The following is a 27,564-nucleotide window of genomic DNA, read 5'->3' as shown; positions in this document are numbered from 1 at the left end:
AAAAGAAAATAAAACATATACGTGTGTTTGTGTGTGTGTGTGTGTGTGTATATATATATATATATATACACACACACAATCCCTAGACATATTTAACTTGTAAATATCAAAATTGTTTACTTTCTGAAAATATGAGGTTAAGTGGGGATGGGTTTCCCAATATGGCCATTTGTGGGCTTAGAAAAATGTAAAGGGTTGATTCACATGTAATACCTTGAATATATTGATCTGATGGAAACATTTCAGAAAAGAAACAGCTGTGGTAGTCAGGCAAGAATCCCTACCATTTAATAATCTAGTCTAATCCTATTAAAACATTACTCTCTGACAACCCCATCTGCTACAGGCATTAACACAAACAGCAGAGGGAAGTACATATTTGCTGTAGAAGCAAAAATTTCAGGCTATAAGAGACCAGAGAGAGAGAGAGAAAAATGGCATCTTACCAAGATTGTCACTGTCTTGTTCAAACTCATAATACATGATTATTATGTCAGGAAGGCAATTTAGACAGTTATACAGGGGCTGCAGGGACTTTGAAATGGTGCATCTGTTTTGATGAGTAGAATATCATGCATGTGTACACACATCCATGAGCAAGAGACGATACGTAAAAAGAAATGGATGGACAGATTCACCCAAATAGGGTAAAAATTGAAGCCAGGGTGTAATGTACTTTGTCAAACTGAGCCCATTTAAAATGACCAGTTTGACATTTGGAACCAACTTCTCGAGCCATATAGTCTGTTTATTTTTTTTTCCTGGCAAACTCCTACTCATGTTTTTAAGAAAAGCAGAACACTGAAGTGCTTTCATGTTAGCTATATTTTGATAATTTCAGTATAAACAAATTAGAAATGAGTCAATTACTTTTCTACTAAATTTTTTTTGAATTTAGAGCAGATTAAAATTTTAATGGAAATACTAGAAGGTAGCAGTGTCAAGGCGGAGAAGGAATACTAGGAACCAAAAGACCAGACCTCAAGTCAAAAATTTTCCAGGAATTAGTTGTCTAACTTTGCTCACATCACTTCAACTTTCTGGGCTGCATTTACTCATTTGTACAGTTAAATGGATAGATACAAACTGAGATTCTGATTCTAAATTAGGATTTCAGTTGACTTAATCTCTCACTGCTCTTCTGTCTAGTCATACTAGAATAGTACATCAAATGAGCTAAACAAAGCATTGAACTTCTTGGCTTATGAAGTCATGAGTAACCTTGATGAAGACTGATATTAAACAAGTTAAAGGTAAAAGTCCAAATGTTTACTAATGTTGAAATCAATGATATTTGTTAAGTAATGCTCAAGTTCTCTTCAGGAATTCAATATTTCCAAACTTAAACTGCTAGTGTCATCATGAACCTCTTGGGTTATACTAATAATATCTAGTTAATGTTCCAAATATTTATTTTCCCAATGACATTTTAGTGAATTTCTCCATCATCACTGAAGAGCACTCAGTGCAGAGAAGCTGGATAGTGAGGGAGTTTGGAAAGACAGGAGGAGAAAGGATTGGGTCAAGAGAACAAGGGATTACAAGCAAAAGACAGCAGATATATTTGAAATTATTAGATCAAGACTGAATGAGGCGGGTGGCTAGGTGGCACAGCAGATAAAGCACCGGCCTTGGAGTCAGGAGTACCTGGGTTCAAATCCAGTCTCAGACACTTAATAATGACCTAGCTGTGTGGCCTTGGGCAAGCCACTTAACCCCATTTGCCTTGCAAAAACCTAAAAAAAAAAGACTGAATGAGGGGGGTGGCTAGGTAGCACAATGGAAAGAGCACCGGCCCTGGAGTCAGGAGGACCTGAGTTCAAATCCAGATTCAGACATTAATAATTACCCAGATGTGGCCACTTGACCCCATTTGCCTTGCAAAAACCTAAAAAAAAAGACTGAATGAGGATTAGAATAAGAGATGGGGGATGTAAGAGCAAAGAACAAGACTAAGGATGAAGGAGACATGATCATTTTTGCAGAATAGGAAAGGAGTTAGTAAATAGGGAGGAAGAGAAAGAAGAAAGAGGGAGAGACACACAGAAACAGAGACAGAGACAGAGAGAGAGGAGTGTTGGGAAGGAGTTAGGTCAATTTTCTGGAGAAAAGAGAGCAGAGGAGACCAAAACAATATGGTGAATTAGAAGAATTGGCCTTGGAAAGGAGACAAGCCATTTCATTGGAGACTAAGGATAAGGGAAGAGAAAATGACAGATGAAAGTGTCACAAGGAATGTCTTCTACATGGATGGGCTATAATCACTCCAGTGAAGGAGATACTCCAATCAGTGAGACTGCAAATCCACAAAAGTACTTTAGTATAAATAGTAAATGCAACAGTGATATGTTGGTCAGTAAATAAACATATATTAAGTACCTGCAATGCTGAGTGATGGGAAAACCAAGAAAGGCAAAGATAGTCCCTATCCTCAAGGAACTCTCACACTCTAAAAGGATAGACAACATGCAAACAGCTTTGTACAAGCAAACTATCTACAGGATAAAGTAGAAATAATCAAAAGAGGGAAGGCACTAAATCAAGGGGAAAACAGAAAAGGTTAGGAATAAATGAACAAATAAATGAATGGATGTGTATTAAGTGACGAAACTACTACAAGAAAAGCATTGTGTTACATTGAGGATACAAATAGAAAAGTAAGACAACCCTTTCTCTCAAGGAGCTCACATTCCAATGAAGAAGACAGTGTAGGTAGACAGTTTCAGCTTCAAGTCAGGATGGAAGGGTTCTGGGAACTTTAGCAAAGCTGATGGCAATGCCTTTTCTTTGATGTGATTTTCACTTATACAATCATATCAGTTTCTGATGTTGAACCATTCTGACAAATGTCAAGGACTTAGATGGCAAGATTTTTCTTTTCTAGGACTTAGTAACTGAGACTGTATTATCTACAGAAAAAAATATAAAGCCATTAGCTTACATCTCCACAGAGCTGGCTTCCCAGGATGATAGCACTGGGTTGGTATTCCCAAGGTCCTTAGTGTCAGAATCCAGGGCTGTTTTCATTAGTCTGAAGAGAGGTGGTCATTAAGGTGATGGTGATGGTATTAGCTAACCTTGATATAATGCTCTACAGTTACAAAGAATTTATCTGTTTCAGCTCACTTGCTCATCACAACATTTCTATAATGTACATTCAGGGAACAATAGGATTACCCCCCTCCCCCTGCCTCCCATTTCAAAGCTTAGAGGCTCAGAGAGATAAATTGACTTGGTCAATATTACAGTTTATATAAGATAGGACTGAAACAGAGATCCCCTGTCTCTGAGATCTATGACCCAGACCAGAGTCTTTTAGTCTATATGGTGATTTTAAAAAACTCCATCATCTAAAAAATATTTCTTCAACTCTTATATTTATATAGGTATAAGGTATATTATAATTGAGCTTTGGGGAAGGGCAAACTGTAGGTTCAGTGATGAAGTAGCTAACATCTGTTTTCAGGAACCTTACTCCTCATTGGCTCTCCACTGCCCCACCATGGCATTTCTTACCAAACTCCACAGGCACCTTCTTTCTTTTATAAAAACACTCTCAACTAAAGATCTAGAAACCCATTCACATTATGATATAAATGACTGAAAACTGTTTAAAAAATAGGATTTGCATGAAACAGATTGACAGATTCCGAAACTAGAATAAAAAGCCTAATTGAAGAACTTCAGGTATCATCAGCTTTCAGTGGGCAAAATGTGGGGGGGGGGTAAAGAGTAAAATCATCTTGTGTGAGTCTAGTAGTCACTTTAGCTTTAGGAAATCAGCCCTGCTTAACAGACACCCAACACTAAGCAACTCTTTTTCAGGGTGTTTGTAAATGCTATAATGATGCTTGATTCTAACATCTTGCAAACTGAATCAGGTCCACCACCAACAAGGTGAGCAGGAGAAATGCTGGGAAGGTAGAGCTAAACCTGTCTAAGCCATGGGACAGCTCTCTGGGTCAGCATCTGAAGCCTCTGAGGGCTGATGGGTGGGCAACAGTGAATAGAGCAAGGGTAGAATTTTTTCTCAGCTACAGACTGGCTGTGAAATGTGGGCAATTCTTTTCATAAACCAGGGTCATAGACAATCATCTTCTTGACCTTCAGTTATTACACAAGAAAACAAACTTCTAGTAAACCAGAATTCTATAGCCTCAGAACTCATGAATGCTTTTTTTTCTGAGCTCAGTTGGAAATATTTTAATGCAGATTGTTAGAATGAATATTTCCTGCTATAGAAATTATGAATGCTTTTTAAAGCATTTCCTCTTTAACTAATCATTCATTCTCTCCATGACGTTGTACAGTTTGCACCATAAAGGCAATGAATAAAAGTTTCTGTCTATTTTTAGATGACTAAGCTTGCCAGACTTTATCTAAATGCTTTCTCTCCACAAAAATGAGTTGTTTATCCAGGGCCAAACATCCACAGAGATTTCATAATCCTCTGCTTACAAACGATAGCTATTGTATTTACTGACATGGTTTTGCTTTTTTGTTTTCTTTCATGTAATTATTACTCTAAGTAGGGATGGTCAAACTCATGGGAGAATGTTGTACTCAGCTGTCATAGTTGGCAATCTCAGTTATGCTTTGAGGGTCTTATGTCCACTTGCCAAATGGCAGTGACTCCCCCAAAGTTATGCAACAGTCAGAAGCAAAAATTAATTGAAATCTAGACATCAAAACAGACAACTAGGTGAAATAGTGGCTAAAATAATGGACATGAAATCTGACCTCAAACACTTATTAGCTCTATGATCCTGGGCAAGTAATTAATCCTTTTTGCCTCAGTTTCCTCAGCTGTAAAATGAGCTGGAGATGGAAATAGCAATGCACTCCTGTATTTTTGCCAAGAAAATCCCAAAATGGGGTCATGGAGAATCGGACATGACTGAAAAACTCCTGAGAAGCAATAAAGGGGTTAGGGAAGAAGGATCAGAGAAGTCTTCAAAGAAGAGGTGATAGCTAAATCAGGAATATATCTTCAAGGAATGACAGGAGGTGGTATTTTCTAGGCAGTCCAAACCATAGCCAGCACTTCAAACAAAGAGAGGCAGAGTCAGCCCACGACCCTACATCCAAGTGCCAAGGGAATAGCAGCACATCACAGACCTGTAACCCTGCTTCTAGGTCAACTCTCCTAGACTTCATCCAGGGGAGCAACTCCTTTGGACACAAGTCCCCTACGAGTGATGTGCCTATCTCCTCAGGCACAAACTTACAGAAAAATCAGATAAGAAAGTTCTCACCACCATAGTCCTTGTTAAATGCTTCAGCATCAGAACTGGATATGATTTTGGCAATAGAAATGACATTAAGGAGCTGCTTTGCTATCCACCTTGCTACTGTCCCTTGAGAAGAACTGGACTTTTTTGTCTATTCTTATAGGCGAATACCTCTATATCTATCCTCTTCACCTATTAGATGGTGAGATTCATTTCCAGTAGGTACTAACTTACTCTCGAGCTTTCCCAAAGTTTAGCACAATGCTTCAAATATAGAAAATTAATGCTTGTATTCATTCATTCCTTCATTCAATCACCAGTGTTGGGCCTTAAATGGTGAGTAGTAGGGTATCAACAGGAAAATTCAATGACTAGGAATGGAACAGAAGTATAGAGATTGGATGATAAAGATGACAGTAAGTAATTGAGGCTGTTATGATTTGGGTGTGAGCAGGGAAGGAGGGATAGAAGTTGGAATTCAAAACATGAAAAACAATGTTAAAAAATGTTTTAACATGTAATTATAGGGGTGGCTAGGTGGCGCAGCAGATAGAGCACCGGCCCTGGAGTCAGGAGTACCTGAGTTCAAATCCAGCTTCAGACACTTAATAATTACCTAGCTGTGTGGCCTTGGGCAAGCTACTTAACCCCATTTGCCCTACAAACACCTAAAAAAAAAATAACCCCCATGTAATTATAGAATAAAATTTAAGATTCTTGTGATAAGTTCAAAAAGATAGACTGATAATAGATTTTTAGAGTCATAAATGCAAGACTACAATTTTCAAACTTCAGAAATCATTCCTGGATTTGGATTCTAGATAAATAGCACTACTGAAGAAGTAATTTTGGTGTAATAGCTAAAGCCAACCTTGAAATCGGAAAAGTACTGGGTTAGAGTTTGATAAATACTTGTTATGTGAACCAAGGCAAGTCACTTAACATTTCATTGCTTTTTAATCACTTCTAATTCAAGTTAAAGAGCAAGTTCTGCCTTACACTGGCAGATGGAGTTTCCTTACATTAGTAAAATCACAAGTACAAAATCTAACCCTATCCTTATCATTAATGTGATCCCCACATACTTCCCTGTCCCCCTATATGTAGGAGGAATAGATCTCCTACATATAGGAAGTGATTAATATCTATGAGTGGTCCTCAAGATTCCACAAACACTATTTCCCTCCATGAAATAATTTCAATTGTTCCTTCATATCTATCTATAGCCTTTCTTCTTGTGGCCTCCAACTCCTGCTACCCACGCTCTTAGGTCTTCTAAGTGAATTGCCTTCTTGTGTTCCTCATCTACTCACTTGAAACAGAGCTGGTCTTTTCTAACTGGAGAATCTCCAACTTTAACAGTCCCCTTGATGAATTGGTGAAACTCAAAACTCAAATTCTCCATTTCAAACAACAGTTTCAAAACTTGTTTTTTCTTCATCAAAATAGAAAAATGCAAATTTGGAAGAGAATGACATAAAACATGGAGATAATACATTTCTGCTGTTATTTCACATTTTCAAAGTTATTATTTCTTGTTGACCAAAGCTGCATACCCTTTTGTTTTTTAGCAAAATTATCCGCAGGATCCAAGAGAAGTCAAAAGAAAAATAAACGTTTTAAGCAATGAGATGGATCATCAAAGACCTAGTATTTTAGAGTTCCATTTCATTTCATTTTTATTTTTCTGTTGAGGGGAGAGAACAAAGGTAATTTGCCAGACTCAGTTTTTTTTTTTTTCCAAGAAAAGCATAAAGTTATTTTTTTAAGAACCTGCCTGTGGACAACTTTTTTTAAAAAATGAAAGAAAAGGAAAGGAAATGGACAGTTGATAAAAATCTTAGACCTGTTATCTCATGGTGAGAGAGAAAGAATGCAGAGTTATGAATCTAAATGTTAGCCTCACAATTGATCAGCCTCCAAATCATCATTTAAGCCCTGAAACACTGAAATATGTGCCCTGCTTGCCAAATCAAAAAGTTAAGATCATTTAAAAAAAGAATACATATGTGAACCACAACATGGCCTTCATTGCCAATCTCCCACTTAGAGGAAGAAAATCAATTGGGCAGAAATGCAAGTCAACTAATCAATTCTCTTCTGCTCAAGAGGCTGAGCGTTTGAGCCTGAACGATGGCTAACCCCTTCCAGCAGGCGCAATACCAAGGTGGTTTCTCAGGAGACAAACATTTTTCCAGAGTTGATAACTAACTGGAGTTTTGGACCCTAGATAACCATAGCTATATTCTCATATAGAAAAGTGTGTTGTAATACTGCCAGGGTTCTTATTTTCCACTGTAGACAACATCCCCTTCTGGGATGCTGAGATGAAAAATTTCAGAATAAATAAATCCTTTCTATTTACCAGCCCAATTTGTGCTTTCTTAAATTGAGTTTAATTTATTCTGAGTGTCTGGTTCTGGTGGAACCAAAGTTCTCCTGGATTGGGTATCTTCTTTCAAATCATACCTCAAAGTAACATGTAGATTTTCTTCTTGAAAATTTTCAGTGTAGAAGATGTAAATTCATCTGAATTCACCCAGGTTTCATATCATATATTCTCAACTTTTCCTCATTGTCTTCATCAGCAGAATCAGATTTCACTCATTCTCTTGCTTATATTTTTTTTAGGTTTTTGCAAAGCAAACGGGGTTAAGTGGCTTGCCCAAGGCCACACAGCTAGGTAATTATTAAGTGTCTGAGACCAGATTTGAACCCAGGTACTCCTGACTCCAGGGCTGGTGCTTTATCGACTACACCACCTAGCTGCCCCTCTTGCTTATTTTTGCTAAGAAATTCTATGTTCACAGTTGATTTTCAAAACTTTATGTAGTATATATATTTCTAAAAATCTCATCTTATTAGGAGGAGGGGAGGTGAAGGGTAAAAGAGAGGAGAAAAGATAAAAGGAAAGAGTAAGAAAAGAATTAAAAAAGAACAAAAGACCAAAAGAGAAATAATTAGAACAAGAGAAAAGGAAATTAGGAAAAAAATTAAAAGGAAAAGAGAAAGTGGAGACAACAAAATGAAAGTTTCTAGCAGACCAGTAGATTGATCGCACTCCCTACTCCCTCCCATTAATCTCCAGTCTCTCCCTATTTGTTCTCTACTGCCTTCAGTCATGTTCAAATGCCCCCCCCATCTTTACAAAATCTTGGCAAGATATCACTGTCCTCACGATGTTGTATAATATGCCCTTCATTTTCTCAGCTCCTCAATTCTTTGCTATGTGTCTTCCAACCTCATCAGTGAACTGAAATTTCTCTTCTCAAAGTTATTAGCAGTCTCTCAGTTGCCACATTTGATGGTCTTTTTTTAACTCCTCATCCTTCCAGAACTCTCTGTCTAATGGTAACCAACCTCTTCTGAATAAATTCTCATCTCTGGGCTTCCATGACACTATCTTAAAGGTTCTCCCCCTGCCTCTCTGACCTCTCCTTCCCAGTCTTCTTTGATGGTTCATTATCTCTATCATTTTCCTTCCCACATGCCCCTTCCCCCAATGGGGGGTCTTCCCCAAGGCTGGACTTAAGGTATCTTAATTTTCTTTTATTTCATTCTTTTTCCATGATCTCATTTCCTCCTGTAGGTTTCATTATCAGCTCCATACAGATGATTCACAGAGCTTTGTATCTCCAGTTCCTCTTTCCTTTGAACTTCAAATTTTTATCACTAATCACCTCTTGGATACTTCAAACTAGTTGTTCCAGGGATGCCTAAAACTCCATATGTCTAAAACTTGTCTTCCTTAACCTTTCTTTTTTCCAGTCTTCCCTATTTCTGTTGAAAACAGCTATTTTTCTAATCTCCCTGGTTTCTAATTTAATTATCCCGGGCTCCTAATTCACTTTCCCTCCATGTGACTGATTTGTTGCCCAATATTTGTGCGCACATTTCTCACATCCTACACCTCTTTGTTCACAATGCTTCTAACCTTATCTCATGTTCTTGCTACCTCTCACCTGCATCACTATAACAGTCTCCTAATTGGTCTTCCAGCTTCAAGTACCATCATGCCCAACTGATTTTCTTTAAATGCATATCTGACCATGTTTGTTATTGTTCAACTGCTTTAGTCATATCCAACTCTTCGACTCCATTTGAAGTTTCTTAGCAAAGATACTGAAGGGGGGTTGCCATTTTCTTTTCCAGTTCATTTTATAGATGAGGAAGCTAAGGCAAATGGGTTAAGTGACTTACTCAGGATCACACAGCTGGTTTTTGAGGCCAGATTTGAACTCAGGAAGATGAGTCTTCTTGACTTCAATTCACCATATTCCCTTTTTAAATAATTCCTGTTCCTCCTTGTTTGCTCTAAAGAAAAAAAATCTAACACCCTCCTTTTTATTTCTTAAAGGCTGTCACAATCTTTCCCAAAATATCTCTTTAGCCTCATTAGATATTATTCCTACTCCTTCACTTCTGCTATCCAGCCCAACTGGTTTTTCCTTTGCTCTCTATTCAGCAGACCTCATCATTTCCCAGTTTCTTTATACTAGTCATCCTCCTCGCCTCAAACATATATTCCCTTATATTTGCCTCATAGAACCCCTAGCTACCTTCAAGATGCATCTGAGACAACAATATCTACATAAAGCTTTTGGTTCCTCCTCCCCCATTCCAACTTCTGTTGTCCATCTTCTGAAAATGCCTCCTTTAATTATTCTTTATTTATGTGTATTTATTCTCTCCATTTTTATTCTGTATGTATATACTCATCTATCCCTGTAGAATGTTTCTTGCCAGTAAGGATTATTTCATTAGTTGTATTTGTAGTCCTTATATTTAGAACAGGACCTTTTACATAGTAAGAGCTTTATAAATGTTTAACATGAGATAGAGCATTCTAGATCATCACTGTGTAGAAAGTTTGGAGTCTGTAGTTTCTGAGATAGAACACTTCACTTTCTACTATTGTTCTATTAGAAACCAGGAGAGATGGGAATTCAGGGAAGCCTGAAGGGATTTGCATGAACTGATGCTGAGTGAGATGAGCAGAACCAGAAGAACACTGTACACCCTAACAGCAACATGGGGAGTGATGATCAACCCTGATGGACTCGCTCATTCCATCAGTTTGACAATCATGGACAATTTAGGGCTATCTACAATGGAGAATACCATCTATATCCAGAGAAAGAACTGTGGAGTTTGAACAAAGACCAAGAGCTATTAACTTTAATTTAGGGGGAAAAAAACTGATATGTTATTGTCTGATCTTGCTATCTCTTATACTTTATATTTCTTCCATAAGGATATGATTTCTCTCTCATCACATTCAATTTGGGTCAATATTTACCATAGAAACAATGTAAAGACTGGCAAATTGCCTTCTGGGGGGGAGTAATTAATAGGAGAAAAATTGTAAGACTCAAAATAAATAAAATCTTAAAAAAAATCCACTAAAAAAAGAAAAGAGAGAAAATTATTGTTCTACTCGAAGAGCTAGGAAAAAAGTAATGAAATGAGATGATGATTTGAACAAATAAAATTATACAATCATAAGGTGAGATAATATAATGAATTTCAAATTAACATATTTTGGAAAGGCAAAATAGATTAATCTAGAAATTTGTGCCATCAGTTATCATGGTTAGGTTCAGGGGTTAAAACACTAATTCTGGATTACAGGAACAACTTGATTTGAGCCTGGAGTCAGTAAGACGTGAAGTTCAAAAATGGTCTCCCACCCTTGCCAGGTTGTTGTAAGGATGAAATAAAACAATATTTGCAAAATGCTTAGCATAGCATCAGGCACATAGGCATTATATAAATGCTGTGTCTCTACTTTTTCCTGCCCTCCCTTTTTCTCCAAGTTTCTTTACAGAATTGATAATGATTTAAACTAATAGTTTTTCTCCTTGCAGAAAATCTCACAATAATGCTGTCTTTGGGGTTTGTAATAAACTATTGAATGAAAAGAAAGACTGCAACAATGAGATTCTTCCACTATGTTCATTCAACCAATCTGGAATGGGACTCCAAATGGAACACCATTCCATTGAACTCAGGACCATAGCTAATTATATTATGATCCAGAATATTTTAGAAACAGAATTGATTCTCTCTTCTTATTTTCATTGTTAATTGTAAATTAATGATATTACTCATCATCTTTCGTTGCCCCAGGCAATCTCTCATAGACCATAAGTATATAGTATAGTCACCAATGTACATTATAAGAAGGAAGTTTCCATTTTGGAGTTTACTATACTGATGAAGGAGCATTTCTACCAAAAAAAAGAGAGAAAGAGAGATCATTTCAGCTTGTTACATATGCAAGTGATGAGTAAGATTTTTGAAACATGGCTACTATAAAAACTGTTATATGTTTTTTTTCCAGATTTAATTGTGGGTGCCTTTGGAACTGGAAAAGTGGTTGTTTATAGGTATGTGGTTGATGGTATGAAAATATTCATGTGGTTTCAAATTTGTTTAATTTTTCTGTGTTTCATTAGACTAAAATAGCATTTGGGGAAATGCTAGTTCAGAGGTTTCCAAATATTTCAAATGTTTATTTTGGAAAGTCTTTTTTTAAGATTAGGGTTGTATGGTTTCATATTATTTGTTTGCTTTATTTTCATTGAGATCTCTGCCTTAGTATTCTCAATGAGTTCTGAATTTAGCAAATATTTACAAAGCATCTACTTTGTGAAAGAGAAAACTGGAATTGCCCCTGTCCTCAGAGAGCTTACATTCTATTCAGGAAGGAAGTTATAATACATACAAAGATAAAATGTGAAAGGAATTTCAGTGGCCAGAGAGCCAAGTAGATGGAGGATTCCAACTTGGAAACAAGAAGAATAGAGGTATATGACCCTGAGAGTCACTAGTTGTGTGACCCTGGGCAATTCACTTAACTTGTTTGACTCGGTTTCCTCATCTGTAAAATGTAGATGCAATAGCATCTTCCCAAGGTTGTTGTAAAGACCAAAGGACCAAACCTTAAAAAACTATTTAAATGCTAGCTACTATTTTCTATTATCATTATCCAAAAGAAGAAAGAGTACTGACAGTTTAGAGGGAGGGAGGAATCAAGGAAGTCTTCATATAAGAGCTCCAACATAGTCTTAGGAATAGTAATGGTAATAGTGGTACTGAGGGGTGGTGGAGTAATTGCAGCTCCAGAAGTAATGTTGGTAGCATGATCCTTAGAAGACTATTAATTGGGGCGGCTAGGTGGTGCAGTAGATAAAGCACCAGTCCTGGAGTCAGGAGTACCTGGGTTCAAATCTGGTCTCAGACACTTAATAGTTACCTAGCTGTGTGGCCTTGGGCAAGCCACTTAACCCCATTTGCCTTACAAAAGTAAAAACCTAAAAAAAAAAAAAAGACTATTAAGTAATGCACATTAGATTTTGCATATTCAGTTCTCTTCTCCTACCATATTTCCCTGTGCATTTATAGAATAGTTAGAGGGAAAAGACATTTCTGGAAATATATCTGGGATCCTTTCATCCCATTAGTGCTACTGGGATATGGGTTGATGATTTTTAGATATATCCAGAAGCAATAGACAAAGAAATCTAAACCATTTATATAGGCAGTGGATCCTGGACACTTCCTTATTTCTGGGGAGGGCACTAGCCATTTTTGAATTACTGAGATTTGCCACCTCAATCACCCCTAACTCTTAACTTTCCTCCACGACCTTCACAAGGTTCCAAGGCCAGTTAGTTGCCAAGTCTTGTGAATCCTTCCTCCACACCATCTCTTTCTTATGTCCACTCTGCTCTACGGCCCAAGTCCAGACCCAAATCTCCTCTAGCCCAGACAGTTCCAGAAAGTTTCCTTGGTCTCCTCAGGTTGCTCCCTACTTGAATCCATAGTCTGTGGAACTGCCAAATCATGTCACTAAAGCATAGCATCTCACTTTCCTGCTCAACAAACACCAGTGGCTCCTGGAACACAGTACAAACTCATCGTTTTGACATTTAAAGCCCTTCAGAATCTGGCTTCAATCTACCTATCCAGACTGACTGTAAATTACTCCCCTTTGTACACTCAGTGTTCCAGCCAAATTGACCCACCTTCCATTTCTCATTTCTACCCTTTCTATGTTCCCCCATGTCTGGAGTACTCTCCTTCCTTTTGTTAAAATTCATGTTTTTCTTCCAGATTCTACTTAAAGGAACTTCCTCCTTGAGGACTTTCCTGATGTCTCCCAGTTTTTAATTTCCCTTCAACACACATCATTTTGCATGTATCTTAGGATACCCCACCTGCCATTGTGTGTGCATGCACACACACACACACACACACACACACACACACACACACACTTACATACACACTGTTTTGGATGGATTTTGTATTTAGCAGCTAGGTGACACAGTGGATAGGGTCCCAGAACTGGAGTCAGAAGACTCATATTCCTGGGTTCAAATTCCAACCACAGACACATATGAGCCAATTAATCCTGGACATGTTACTTTATCCTATTAGCCTCAGTTTCCTCATTTGTAAAATAAGCTGGAGAAGAAAATGACAAACTACTTCAATCTCTTTGCCAAAAAAAAAAAAACAGCTCCAAATGGGATCATTAAGAGTCAGACACATTTGAACCATGCAACAACAATATTTTACTTGTCTGTTGTCAGACTTTTTTAGGAGGGAGCTCAAACACAATATAAACTCTTTAAGGAAAAAAAATTTGCTTATTTTCATTTTTATATCTCCCATGCCCAGCACAGTACCCTTCTCCAACTAATCAAATGCTTGTCAAATTAATGAATTTTTGAAACTGTTTCCATTTGTCTGAAGGACCCATAACACAGAAACTGAGGGCACCAGGTCAAAACTCAAAGGGGTTCTATAGGCTGACTCCCTTAGGGAGAACAAGATTCCCTGCCCAAATTCACAAGATGATATCCCTGAAAAGCAGATCATAATCTCCCAGACAGCATGGGGAATGAAGAAGACTAGATTCCCAGCGAATCCATGGTAGGAATCTCATTAAATTAAAACAAAGTCTTTTACATGGAGTGCAAATGAGAATCAGAAATTGGTTCAGGAAAATTCCCAGTAGAACTGGTTATCTGGTGATGGTTAAGTCCTCCCTTAAGGCAGTATGCTGAGCAAATCATTGCTGCCTACCCTAAGGCTCAGTGTTCCAGTCTGTCAGATTATTTCATGGAAGGTTTCTCAAGCATGATCATCATGTGTGGCTTTCATCTGGAGTCTTGGCCCATTAGCTCCTATAGTTTTTCCTTAAAAAATGTACATTGTTCTCTGACAACTAGGTGGGACAATAGAGAGAAAGCCTGGCCTGAAGTGAAGCAAGCTCATCATTTTAAGTTCAAAACTGGCATCAGACACTTACTAGCTATGTGACCCTGGGCAAGTCACTGAACCCTGTTTGACTCAGTTTCCTTATCTGGACAATGAACTGGAGAAGGAAATGACAAACCATCCCAGGATCTCTGTCAAGAAAACCCCAAATGAGGTCACAAAGAGCCATATATGACTAAAATAGCAACAACAAATCTTATACTATTATCATATCTTATTTACTTTCTGCCCATTTTGTCCTCTGCTGAGCCAGTGAGTATGATTGCTCTCTTTTTTATTTTAATTTTAATTTTTTAAATTTTTTTCTCAAGTATATGTAAAGATAGCGATTTTCATGTTTAAGTTTTTTTAAATAAGATTTTAAGTTTTACATTTTTCTCATTCCTTCCCTTTTCTTCCCCCTCCCCAAGACATCAAGTGATCTGATATAGATTACATATGTTAAACACATTTCCATATTAATCACATTGTGAAAGAAGAATCAGAACAAAGCAGGAAAAAACTTAAAAAAAACAAAAAACTGTATAAAAAGTGAAACTAGCATGCATTGGTCTGCAGTCAGACTTTGTTTCTCTGATGCAGATGTCTATCATAAGTCTTTGCGATTTGTCTTTGATCGCTGTATTGTTGAGAAGAGCTAAGCCTATGACACAAGGTTGCTTTTACCAATGATCTCCTGGTTCTGTTCACTTTACTCAGCATTCATTCATGCAAATCTTTCTAGGCTTTTCTGAAATATAGAGTACAGCTGCTCTCTGAAGGATCACAGGATTATATATTTAGAGCTAGACAATATCTTTAGGTCCTCCAAATTCAACTTTTTCATTTTACAGATGAGGAAACGTAAGTTTCAAAGAAAGATGACCCAAATTATCTAGAAGCCAATATTGTATCCACATAATTTGAATGGAAAATTACAAATCAGACAGTCAAACTGGGATATTTAAAGAAACCCACCCTACTACTACTACAATCAGAAGCTATGAATAATGGTAGAATTATGTAACCATAACTATTCACGTAATCACTTGAGAGGCAATGTGCTATAGTGGAGAGAAAGCTGGATTTGGAGTCAGGAAAACTTGAATTCATTTTTCACCCCTGCTACTGACAGACTGTGTAATGTTAGGCAAGATACTGAATATCTCAGTGATCCTCTAAGAACATAGCTTGTAGATGAATGCTGGGGTATGTCTTGGTAGAATTAATGTCCTCACAGAGCTCTGTTTATACCAATGAAATCATATGATTCCACAAAATGTTACTCCAAAGCACTAAAGATTCCTAGCTCAGGTTTCCATCACAAATTGACTAATGTCTTGTCTGGGAATCAAATCTTGGATTTTATTGTGTGTTGTCAAATGTAAAATGATTAATGACTCTGATATCTCACTGTGCATTCAGTCAGGGAGACCTCTTGACAGGAATACTGGGAGTAATGACTTTGAGGCATGGGGTAAATCACACAGATGTTAGAACATAGTGCAATGGCTAGAGCATTGGACATGAAGTCATTATTGGAAACCACACATCACTTTTCAGGGATGTGATTGTCAACTTGTCCCTCCTTCAATGTATTAAGTCTCTCTCTCTCTCTCTCTCTCTCTCTCTCTCTCTCTCTCTCTCTCTCTCTCTCTCTCTCTCTCTCTCCCCCCCTACAGGGCAAGACCAGTTGTCACAGTGGATGCCCAGCTTCTGTTACATCCAGTGATTATAAATCTTGAAAATAAAACCTGTCAGATCCCTGGCCTTGCAACATTGGTGCCTTGGTGAGTTTGTATATAAACATTTTTGTGACTGCTGTCTCCTTTTCATGACAGATTATTAGTCAACCAGTCCCTCAATCTACAGGATCTCTGCACACTTAAAAACCAGCAAAGTTGGTCAGTCTTCCCAATGAAAGCCTCTTCTTACATGGTGACTATTTATTTGTTCTTTGCCCCAGAAGAACTAGGCTGTATTCATGGCATACTAGGTAATTCCAGTATTCAAGACACTTTCCAGGCATAAAACTATTTTTTCTCTTCTGTTAAGGTTAAGTTAAATGATTGCATTTCCTATGTTACCTATATCCAGAGAGTAATGATACATGAGGTAATTTTTTGCCTTATACTCCATTTTTGTATCCATTACCACTGAATTATAGATTTAGGGTTGAGAGATAAACTAGTCCAAGAGGGTCAAAATCAAATAGAAGTGAATCTGCTTTCCCCACATGTTCACTTAGAAAACCACAGATTCACATTATCTAGGTTGTGTTTAGCAGCACTGTGGAGTTTTATGGGCAGCATGTGCACAAGCTGTATGACTTTTAACTCTGATTACTCTGACCTCTTAATAAAAATTTAATAAAGAGGCCCAAAGAAAGATTAACTGACTTCTTTAAAGTCACATCATTGTTTAATGATGGCAGAATGACATCCCCTGTGCCTAAATTGCAGAAAAGCATTCTTTGAGTCTTATAAAATATTTTCCTTATCTGCCTTTGGAAGTCATATAATTTGTTGAAATTGAATCAATATGGGGAAATGTATTATTTCTTCTAATAGTGGAATTGGAATCAGGAAGATCTGGGTTTGAATCCTGACTCAAATATTTACCAGTCATATGACCCTGATCTTCTGAGACTTTGTTTCCTAAACAGGAAAATGAGGTAATTAAGTCACCTACCTTACAATGATGAGATAATGGAGGTGCTTTGAAAACATCAATGTACTTTAGAAATGTGAGTTATTATTACTGTGGTTTTTTTCCATCATCATCATGTTCAATGGAGTTCAGATAAATCTCTTTCTTAGCACAAATGGTGATTTTGACTAACTGGTAAAAATCATCCAGGTGTCACATACTCCAGGCTGGTAAGATCTGTGGTTCCCTTCTCAGGGGAAAGATCTTAATAAGTAACAGAAGAAATGCTCAATTTCATTTCAATATTGAGAAAATAAAGACAATTTTCCCCCATCCAAGTTCATGGATCTCCTGAAATCTATCCCAGGATCAAGGTTAAGAATTCCTGATATAAAGGATCGGATAGAATACAAGGAACTAAGCCAGTATTGTTCTACAACCACCACCACAACAAGAATAATATTTTGTTGATGTTCAGTTGTTTTCCGTCATATTTGACTCTGTGACCCCATTTGTGGTTTTCTTGGAAAAGATATTGAAGGAGATTACCATTTCCTTCTCCAACTCATTTTCAGGTGAAGAGGCAAACAGGGTGAACTGATTTGCCCAGAGTCACACAGCTAATATTTGAGGTTGGAGTTGAACTCTGGTCTTCCTGACTCTAAGACTGGCATTCTATTCACTGTGCCATCTTGCTGCCCCACTAATAAGAAAGCTAGCATGTATAAAGGATTTTAAGTTTTGCAAAACACTTTATAAAAATATTACTGAGTCCAATCTTTACAATAATCCTGGGAAATGCTATGATTGTCCTTGCTTTACAGGTAAGGGAATCAAGGCAGACACAAATTAAAGTGAATTGATCATGGTCACAGAAATGCCCGAGGTCAGATTTGAACTCAGTTCTTTCTAATTCCATATCCAGCAGTATCCACCATGCCTCCTAGCTACCAACATTATGTTTAATGCTCAGGAAGCAATAGCTTGCGCAGGTAGATAAAATGACTTATTTTTGCAACCGAATGAAGATGTTATGGTGCTGCATCATCATCATCATCATCATCATCATCATCATTCATCATCATTATTGCTGTTGACATTATTATTGCTAGCAAACCCCACAAGTGGTCAGAACATAGCACAGCAGCAAGTGCATTGGACATGGAGCTAGAAAGATCTGAGCTTAATTCCTGCCTCAGACATTCCTTACCTGTGTGACTTTCTGTGCTTCCTCACAGTATTAATGTGAGGAACAAAGCAAATAATATATGAAAAGTCCTTTGCAAACTCCAAAAAAAGCATATAAATGATTAGATGGAACACTGAATAGAGAGCTAGACCTGGATTGTCAGAAAGATCTGAGTTCAAATCCAACCTCAGATAATGGTTTTGTAATCCTGGGCAAGTCACTTAATCTCTGTCTCAGTTTTTCTCATGCCAAAAATAAGGGAGAATAGCACCTATCTTATAGAGTGGCTATGAGAATAATTTGAGATAACATTTGTAAAGTATTATTTATTATATTTATTACAATTATTTTTATTTTTATATTTATGTTTATAATTATAATTTTTTTCTTTTTAAAGTTATAAAAATAATTTTTATAATTACTTTATTATGATAAATAAAGTATTCATTATTTACCACTATTATTTCTGGTGGCAGCCTTATTGTCAGGCTACAACAGAAACTCAGACTATTCAGTTTTTGAGATTGCTTTCCAGGCGCAGTGGCCTCCTGAAATGGTGTATGAAGCTGTAAAGGAGCAGGATGCAAAGCAATTCCTCTTGAGCTAGAACAGTTATTTCTGGCCCTCGTTTGAGTGTTATTGATGGCCTTTGGACAGGAGTTTATGCTGGAGGCAAAGCCTTTAAGGGTAGAGGGAAGGCAGGAAGGAGAACTCTGAAGAATTTTTTCCCAAAACATCCTGTTACTCTTGAGCCTCAAGAGAGAGGCTGGTCATCTCTTCTTCTCCTCTACCAGTTTTGGGTAATATTTGGGAGCAGCCGTGAGCCCATAAGAAAATAGGAGGGGTTGTAAACCACAAAGTATTATGACTAAAACATGACCTGGGAAACTGGGGAATTGACTGGAAGATGTTAACATTGATCCATTCCTTGTTCATGGTGAAATGAATATGAAATGGACTGTGAGGACTACCTGAACAGGAATCTTAACCCGTCAAAGGTCACCCTGTGGGCACCTGGAGACTTCCATCACTCATGAAAACCAACTAAAATGACATTGCACTTAGATAAAGGCAGTACATCTGGGAAGAAAATGGTAATGCCCTGGAATAGAATTCTTTTAAAAGGATTTCTCATTTTTTTATATATTTTTATTAGAGTTAAGTGGGTTTAACAGATTACAGGCACTGTTTTGCTTTGTGGAAAGAATATTGCTTTTTAACAAGAAAAGTTCCTACATGAGTCAGCTTCCTGCTGTGATAGATAATATCATTTGTAGAAAATATCATTTATTACATGAATAAATATATTATGTCAATTATTTATTCAATAGCTTTATTGCATGGATAATATATTATGAAAGATATTATCTTTCAAGTGCACAGGGTTTTTTTATGTTAGTCTTTCAAGAAGGAAAATTACCGTTTCATCCACTCTAACATGGATTGATTTCCTTGAAGCTTTTATTGCTGATTCTACAACTTTACTCAGTTTCCCCTTAGAACAGAAGAACAGCTGTTGATTTTCTTGGCTGTAATAATTCTCTATCCTTGACATAACTTTGTGTAGTATTTCTGAAAACAATTAGATAAATTCTAACAGGCAAATTGGGGCAAGCATGATCCAAATGAGGTCCTGAAGAATTGGACATGGCCGAAAACAAAGATGGCACAATGGAGAGAGTACCAGCTTTGGATAAAAGAATTCTCATCTTCCTGAATTCAAATCCAGCCTCATATATACTTATAAAGCTGTGTGATCCAGGTCAAGTCACTTAATCTTGTTTAGCTCAATTTCTTTACCTACAAAATGAGCTGGAGAAGGAAATGGCAAACCACTCCAATATCTCCCCCCATGGAAACTCCAAATAGGGTCATGAAGAGTCAGGCGCAACTCAACAACAGGCAATTAATTCTTCAGTCCCACTAGCAGAGATTTCTGTATCTGTAGCCAGCTCGGCTGATGGACATTTTGAAATTAGTAAAAGAGAAAACAGTTATTTTAACAAGAAAAAATGATATTTTTAATCTGTCAGAACAAGATCATGTGTCATGGTGGAAATAGCCCTAGATCTGGAGGAAGAGGACCTGGGTGCAGATTTCATCTCTAATGGTTATTACTTGGGTGACCTTGGACAAGTTTCTTAATGTTCTCAGGCCTGCCTCATTTTCCTCATTTGCAAAATAAGGGAATTTGATTACTAAGATCCTTTTGAACTTTATGATCCAGAGAAAGGGAGTGAGCAATCAGTAACAAACTCTACAATGGAGTGGAAAAAGTGATGGCTTTAGAAGCAGTCACAGATTGGAAACCCACCACTACCACAAGCTAGCTATATGACCTTGGGTAATCTCTCTTGGCCACAGTTTACTCATTTGTAAAAAAAAGAGAGGACTGTACTGCCTGACTACATGTCCTCAGAGGTCACTTTCATTTTTGTTTCTATGACATATTTTTCATGTATTAAAAAAAATCCAGTAGTTTAAATTGTAACTCAGATTTATAGAATGGTTGACCTAGTTTGTAAAAAAATTTCCTCACGACATCCTTCTAAGAGCCATAATGAATCATTATACCCATTTTATGGACCAAAAAAATCAAGATTCACAGAGGTTGCATGACTTGCCCAAGATCACAGATAGTATAGTATAGGAGCAGACCTAGTACTCATCATTCTTTGACTCCAAGTCCGCATTATTGATATAGTGGAAAGATCACAAGTCTCAGTTATTTTTAAATTCTATTTGTTTTAAATTAACTACTTCTCTATTACACATCACTAATCCTTGCAGATATACTGAAGGATTCCGTCTTTCAAATGTCACTAGGTTAGGAGGTCTTTAGTAATCACAGAGTTAGAAGGTCATATAATGTATTGCCCTACCTCCAGGCAAGACCACATGGAAACCATCATGGACATATGGTTTTCTGTCTCCTGTTCTTAAAGGTCTCCACGGAAAGAGAGTCTTTGGCAGGTTCTTCACAAAGAGACTGGATTGAATCACAATTACTGATCAGACTACTTTGAACCTTTTAACTCCAAATCAGTGCAAGAGCCCATGTAGAAATAACCCACATCTTCCCACCAAGTGTCTCTTACAATTAAAGGATTGTTCTGTAGGAAATAAAATTCTATGATAAGTTTTTAGGTCACCCTAGGGCATCAAAAAATTAAACCTAATATTTGTGTCTTTGAAAAATGTAATTCATGAAGTGGTTAATATATTCTAATTTTATCCTATCTAGGAAACTCAAATTTATTTTCTGGGGCATAGAAGCCAACCCACTGTTATTTTCTCTAGATGGGCAAATCCCTCCCAGGTTTAGGTCTTAGTCCCGTGGTTCACAGTTGTCCTTAAGTCAAATCTGATTGAAGCAAATTAAAATGCTTTTGAATATGGTAATAGAGCCAAGTATGCTAGTAATCTCAGCTCTTAGGGAGACTGAGGCTGGCAGATCTTTGGACTTACAAGATAGGTGAATTGGCAAAATCCCACAGACACTAAATGACAGAAGGACTCAAGATTTTCCAGCTCCAAGTCTAGGAGGCTTTCTCTTATACCATACAACCCTATGAGAAATTTAGAGTTTCTACAAAGGGTAATATCTCATCAATGAAATAATTTCCCACAAAAAGAGACCTCAAACTCATTACTTTAATGGACCTTTTTCAAGTGATTGGTATAAGCAAAAACACCATACCAGAAAGAATTATCACAATGTTTTAGCCTTTACAAGATTTTTTACTACAAAGTAGAATCAGCTATTTTTAAAGTATTTAGCAACATTCAGATTAAATCCACCTTGGAGTGGAATGTTGTCTAATGAGTAGCTGAGCAATTCAAAAAAGACATAGCAAAAGGAAATTTTCCACTTAGGGCCTAGCCTGTGTATGAAATTTCAAGCTCCCAATCAATTATTCATCTCACTCGAGTAATTCTAATTGGAACAGAAGTGGGGTCCAAGTTTGTCATTTCTCTTGGGAAATGAAATAAACACTTGTAATAGCCATGAGGCCTCAGGCAAAAAAAAAAAATTCTTAATGGTATGTGGCAAATTATTTACCCTGAAGGAAGGCATTGACTGAGGTCACAGAAGATATATGAATCCCAGATGTGACACATTTTCATTATATTTGACACAAAAAACTGGCACAATTTAATAAGCTTAGATATAATTTGCTGGTTTAGAATCTGGTAAATACTTGAATTAATACTGCTTTTTCTTTATCATCATCATTATTATCATTATCATGATTTTGGTTTTATATGATATTTTCAAACCTGCAAAGCTCTTTATATTTTATCTATTTGATCCTTCCAACAGCCCTACTAGGTCAAGTCAGCAAATAGTCTGCAATTTACAACAGTAAGGATTTGAAACTTTAGGGATTTGCCTGGGGAGACTTTGATGTTAAATAGTTTACCTTGGATCCTAATACTAGACACAGATAAAAACCAGAGGCTTCTTCTTATTCCTGGGATATTAGGCCTTCCCAAAATAATGCCTTGATCCTAGAGGAATAATAAAAGCTCCCTTTTATTTTGTGTGTGTGTCTACTATGGATTTTCCCTTTGATTGATTGATTGATTGATTTGTTTGTTTGTTTGTTTATCTGTTTATTTATCTATTTGTTTGTTTTTGTTTGTTCATAGCTTTTATTTTCCCTTCTAAATTTTCTCCCTCTCTTTACTTTGTTTTCCCATTCATTGAGAAGGCAAAAAGTATGATACCATTACACTTATGAAGTCCTATAAAACACATTTCCACATTAATATCTCACTTTTATATAGCTATTTGCACAGCATATAAGCTTATAAAATGTCAAATAATATAATATATAAAAGCTTAAATTATAAAAGCATTATAATGATAATTGTGAAAATTACAAATGTATAAAAGACATTATAAATCTTAATTCTTTGCGGGAAATTATTTTTGCAAATAAAAAAGTGAAATTCAAAATGGCCAGTCATACTAAAAGACTATTATTATTCTTATTTTTATAATAAAACAATTATGATCTTTATTACTTCAGCTGAGAAAAGTAAAACTCAGAGAAGGGGACTTGACTAAAGTTATATTGTCTGTGATTGCAATCTGTGGACTAGAATCCAGATCTCTTAACTCCTAATGACACTGATGCTGGTACAAACTGATTGTTTTCTTGTTGTCAAAGAACAGCATTAAGACACATTAAAGCATCATTTGGGGAGGAGGTAACTATGTTTCAGAATTTGGTTTTTATAGACTAACAATCTTGTTTTTTTAAATAGCTTTACTTTGAGCGTGTGTGCATCTGTAGAAGGTCAGAGCATTTCAAATACAGTAGGTAAGCATCTTTTCATATTCTTATATGTAAATGTGTATATAGATGATAGATTAATGAAATTTTGTTTCATTCCACCTTACCCCATCCTTTATATGTTCAAAAGCCAGTCTGGAAACTGAAAAATTCTTGATTCCAATTGAGGTTTCTGAAAATTATTTAGGAGGACTAGATAGAATTATGACAAATTTACAATTTATATAAATACATCTAGGCTAATTAGATTGTTAGATAATGGTATGCTATAGATACCTTGATTTTACCTTGATTTTAGGGGAAATCCTTTTTAATTTTTAATTTCCTTTTTTTAAAATATTTTCTTTTTTCTAATTACATGAAAACAATTTTCATCTTTTTAAAAAAAATTGATTTCCAAATCCTCTTCCATTCCCCTTACCTCCCTCCTCACTGAGGTCAGCAAATTAATAAAGGTTATACATATGCAGTAATGCACAGACCAAAAAAGAAAAACAGAATTTAAAAACCTTTAAAGTTCAATCTGTTTTCAGATTCCATCAGTTTTCAACATATGTGTTTCAGAATTGTCTAGTAAGTATTATCGAGAATAGCCAAGCCATTCACAGTTGATCTTTGTACAATATTGCTGTTAAAATGTACATTGTTCTCCTGGTTCTGCTCACTTCACTTGCATCAGTTCATGTAAGTCTTTCTAGGTTTTTATGAAAGCATCTTGCTCCTCATTTCTTATAGTACAAAATTACTCTTTCACAATCATATCCCACAACTTATTCAGTCATTCTACAATTGATGAGTATCTCCTGAATTCTAATTTTGTTGCTACTAAAAGAGTTATTTTAATTACTCTCTGTAGTAATGGTATTATTGAGACAAAAGATATATACAATTTGGGAACTATAACTTGTCCCTCTAAATTGGTTGGATTAGTTCACAACTTCACCATCCTTTCATTTGCGCCCCAGGAGGGAAAAGCATTTTTGGCAAAGATTCTCAAGTTATACTTTTGGAAAAGAGAGATGCAGGCTGGCCAACATAATAATTGAGTAGATATGAAACTAGTTGAATAACTGGACTGGGAAAACTCAAATTGAGTATGTTTTAGTAAAGTGTGTTTTCTAAATTAAAAAAAAATTTGTAGGCATTTTAAAAACAGTGAATGGTAAAAAAATATATATATAGATGGCATTCTTATGAAATCTAAAAAGGATACAAAGCTAGAAGGGAGAGCCAGCACCCCATATGGCTGAATGAGTATTCAAGAAAAATTCTGACAATCTAGATTACTGGGCTTAATCTAGTAAAAATAAAAGTAAATTCTGGCATAGGCTCAAAAAAATCATCTTCACAAATAAAGGTTGAAAAGAATATGACCAGGTAGCCAAACAACCATTCAATGAAATATGGATAAATAGGTAGATAGATGATAGATAGATAGATAGATAGATAGATAGATAGATAGATAGATAGATAGATAGATATGTCAGGTAAATAGAATAGATAGAAAGATTTATATGTGTGTGTGTGTATCTGGGGAGCTTAGTAAATTGTAGGCTTTGTAGAAATCAATAATGTATTATGATATCAAAACAACTAATTTGATCTTGGGTTACATTAAGTTAGAGTCTGGTAGAAGGAAACTCAGAGTATTACTACCTCTAGCCTTGTTAGTTTGTATCAAGCTGATTGTGTTCAATGTGAGATGCCATAGTTTATGAAAAAAAAAAATTGGAAAAGAGAAAGCCTACCTAGGAGGATGGGGAAGGGCTCTGGGATCATGCTATCTAGGCATCAGTTGAAGGAAAGGGGGCTGTTCAGTGTTTAGAATACAAAATGAATGGCATGCACAAAAGCTGTTATTTGAAGGGCTGCCTTCAAGATAAATGAGACTTGATTGGTTGGGTCCCCAAAGACACAATTATGATCAGTGGATGGAAGGTACAAAGAGGCAGATTTTACTCTTGATGTCAGGGAAAGCTTCCTAAAAATTAGACCTACCCAAACGAGAATGGGTTTTCTCATTAGAAGTCTGCAAGTAAAATCTGCTTCACAAATAGGCGGCATGAGGAATTCTTGTTGAATTTCAAGTGAGGGGAGAATGTCTGTGCTCTTCCTTCTCAGTCTGAGTTTTTGTGATTCTGTATCATCAAAATCATTTGAAATTACATGTGTGTATGTATTAAATCTGAGAAATGTCTTATAAATTTCATCATCTTTTGTTTCCTAGTTTTTTTATCCCCATTCTAAAGTATCTTCCCTCAAAGAACTAACTTGAACTATAATTCATTTTTTCTAATTTAATTTTTCCCAATTACATGTAATGATAGCTTTAAACATTGATTATCTTGTAAACTTTTTAGTTTCACATTTTTTCTGCCTCCCTGCCTTCCTGCCCCCCCCATGAGAACAAGTAATCTGATATAAGTTATAAATATACAATCATGTTTGATACATTTTCATATATTAATCATGCTTGAAAGAAGAATCAGAACAAAAGAGAAAAAATCCATGAAAAAAGAAAAAAGTCATAATACACTTTTTAAAAATTAAAAGTAGTATAGTTTGGTCTGCATTCAGACTCTACAATATTTTGATCTTTTTTCTGGATGAGGACAGCATTTTCCATCACAAGTCTTTTGGATTGTCTTTGTTCACTGTAAGCAATAATTTTTTGTGTGTGCATGACAAAGGATGTTGTTCATTAAAGGTTTTTGTTCTGTGTTAAATGTTTAATTTACTTTTGTCCTATAGCTCTGTTAGCTGATGTGCAGTTAGATTCATTGAAACAGAAGGGAGCCATTAAGAGGACCCTCTTCAGGGATAACCATCAGTCACAGCTTGTCTTCTCTCTAGTGATAAACCGGCATCAATCCCTCCAATGCCAGGACTTCATTATTTACCTCCGAGTAAGCCTCTCCAAAATCATTTTTCTGGCCTCTCCTGCCAGTAGGGCATTTTTTTTTTTGGTACATGTTAGTGATTAGGAGACTCCTTCTCTCAGTAAAGATTTATATCTTACATTCTTAGAAGTGGCCAGGCACTAGCCACTGAGAGGTTAGGTCCCTTGCACAGAATCACAAAGTCAGTTAGTATGTGTCAGAGGAGGAACTTGAATCTGGGTCTCCTTGACTTGAAGGCTATCCACTCTATTCTGCTGCATCTCCCAGTAAAATTTCCAATCATTCTTTGCAGTTTAACCATCATTCAGTTGCAGTTTAACCGTCATTCAGTTCAGAGAGCTGCCTTAACCTCTAATAGCTTTTGTAACTCTATCAACAAGCATTTAACATCTCCTGTCTGCTAGTTTTGGGGGGTTGGTTGGTTGGCTGTTGTTCTTTGTTCTCAGAGAAGACCAGTGCAAGGAATGAAATAGTCCCAACCTGCTAGGATTTTATTTTTAATAGAAATGAAAATAGCATTTGAAAGTTCTACAACTCCTGTCCAGATCCCTTGCCCCAATAAAGCATGTGTATTATTCCAAATAATTTAGATACAAGCTGTAATAGAGCTTGAAGTTCATCCATTCCCAATCCCCCTTTATTCTAAAAATATTAAGCATGGGATTCAATCCATCATGGAGTCACTATTGTGACCACCCCTAGCAAATCTTTTAAAGGGTATTTACATATTATCTGAGCTTGGTGGTTCAGAATCAGAGGAATAAATCACGGGACCTAGATCAAAGGAAAAGCTTGGATCCAGTTCCACCTATAACACTGACTGGTTACATGACTATAACAAGATGCAACCTTCCCAAGGCACATTTGATTCTCTAAGACCAATTTACTTCTTACAAAAGACCTACATCTGGGGAGGAAGTTCTGATGCCTTCAAAACCAGAGATCATAGATGTACTGATATGATCATTTGAAATTTTTTGAGTCTTTAAGTTAAAAGAGGGCAAAGTAAAGTTGACAGACCT

At 36.4% G+C, this 27,564-nt stretch overlaps 1 protein-coding gene across 1 annotated transcript in view; it reads left to right on the top strand.

The window, feature by feature from the left end:
* The window catches only part of ITGA8 (integrin subunit alpha 8), a 205,931-nt gene that overhangs the window by 93,114 nt on the left and 85,253 nt on the right, over positions 1 to 27,564 (top strand). The window contains exons 14-17 of the mRNA XM_074192923.1: positions 11,575 to 11,620; positions 16,184 to 16,291; positions 23,614 to 23,669; positions 26,394 to 26,548. Coding sequence (XP_074049024.1) covers positions 11,575 to 11,620; positions 16,184 to 16,291; positions 23,614 to 23,669; positions 26,394 to 26,548 — 365 coding nt within the window. The remainder of the gene's footprint in view (positions 1 to 11,574; positions 11,621 to 16,183; positions 16,292 to 23,613; positions 23,670 to 26,393; positions 26,549 to 27,564) is intronic.

Source organism: Macrotis lagotis, chromosome 7 (assembly GCF_037893015.1).
Source record: "Macrotis lagotis isolate mMagLag1 chromosome 7, bilby.v1.9.chrom.fasta, whole genome shotgun sequence".
Classification (NCBI taxonomy): Eukaryota; Metazoa; Chordata; class Mammalia; order Peramelemorphia; family Peramelidae; genus Macrotis; species Macrotis lagotis.
Note: the sequence above shows the minus strand (reverse complement) of the source record. Positions and strands in the feature narration are given on the sequence as shown.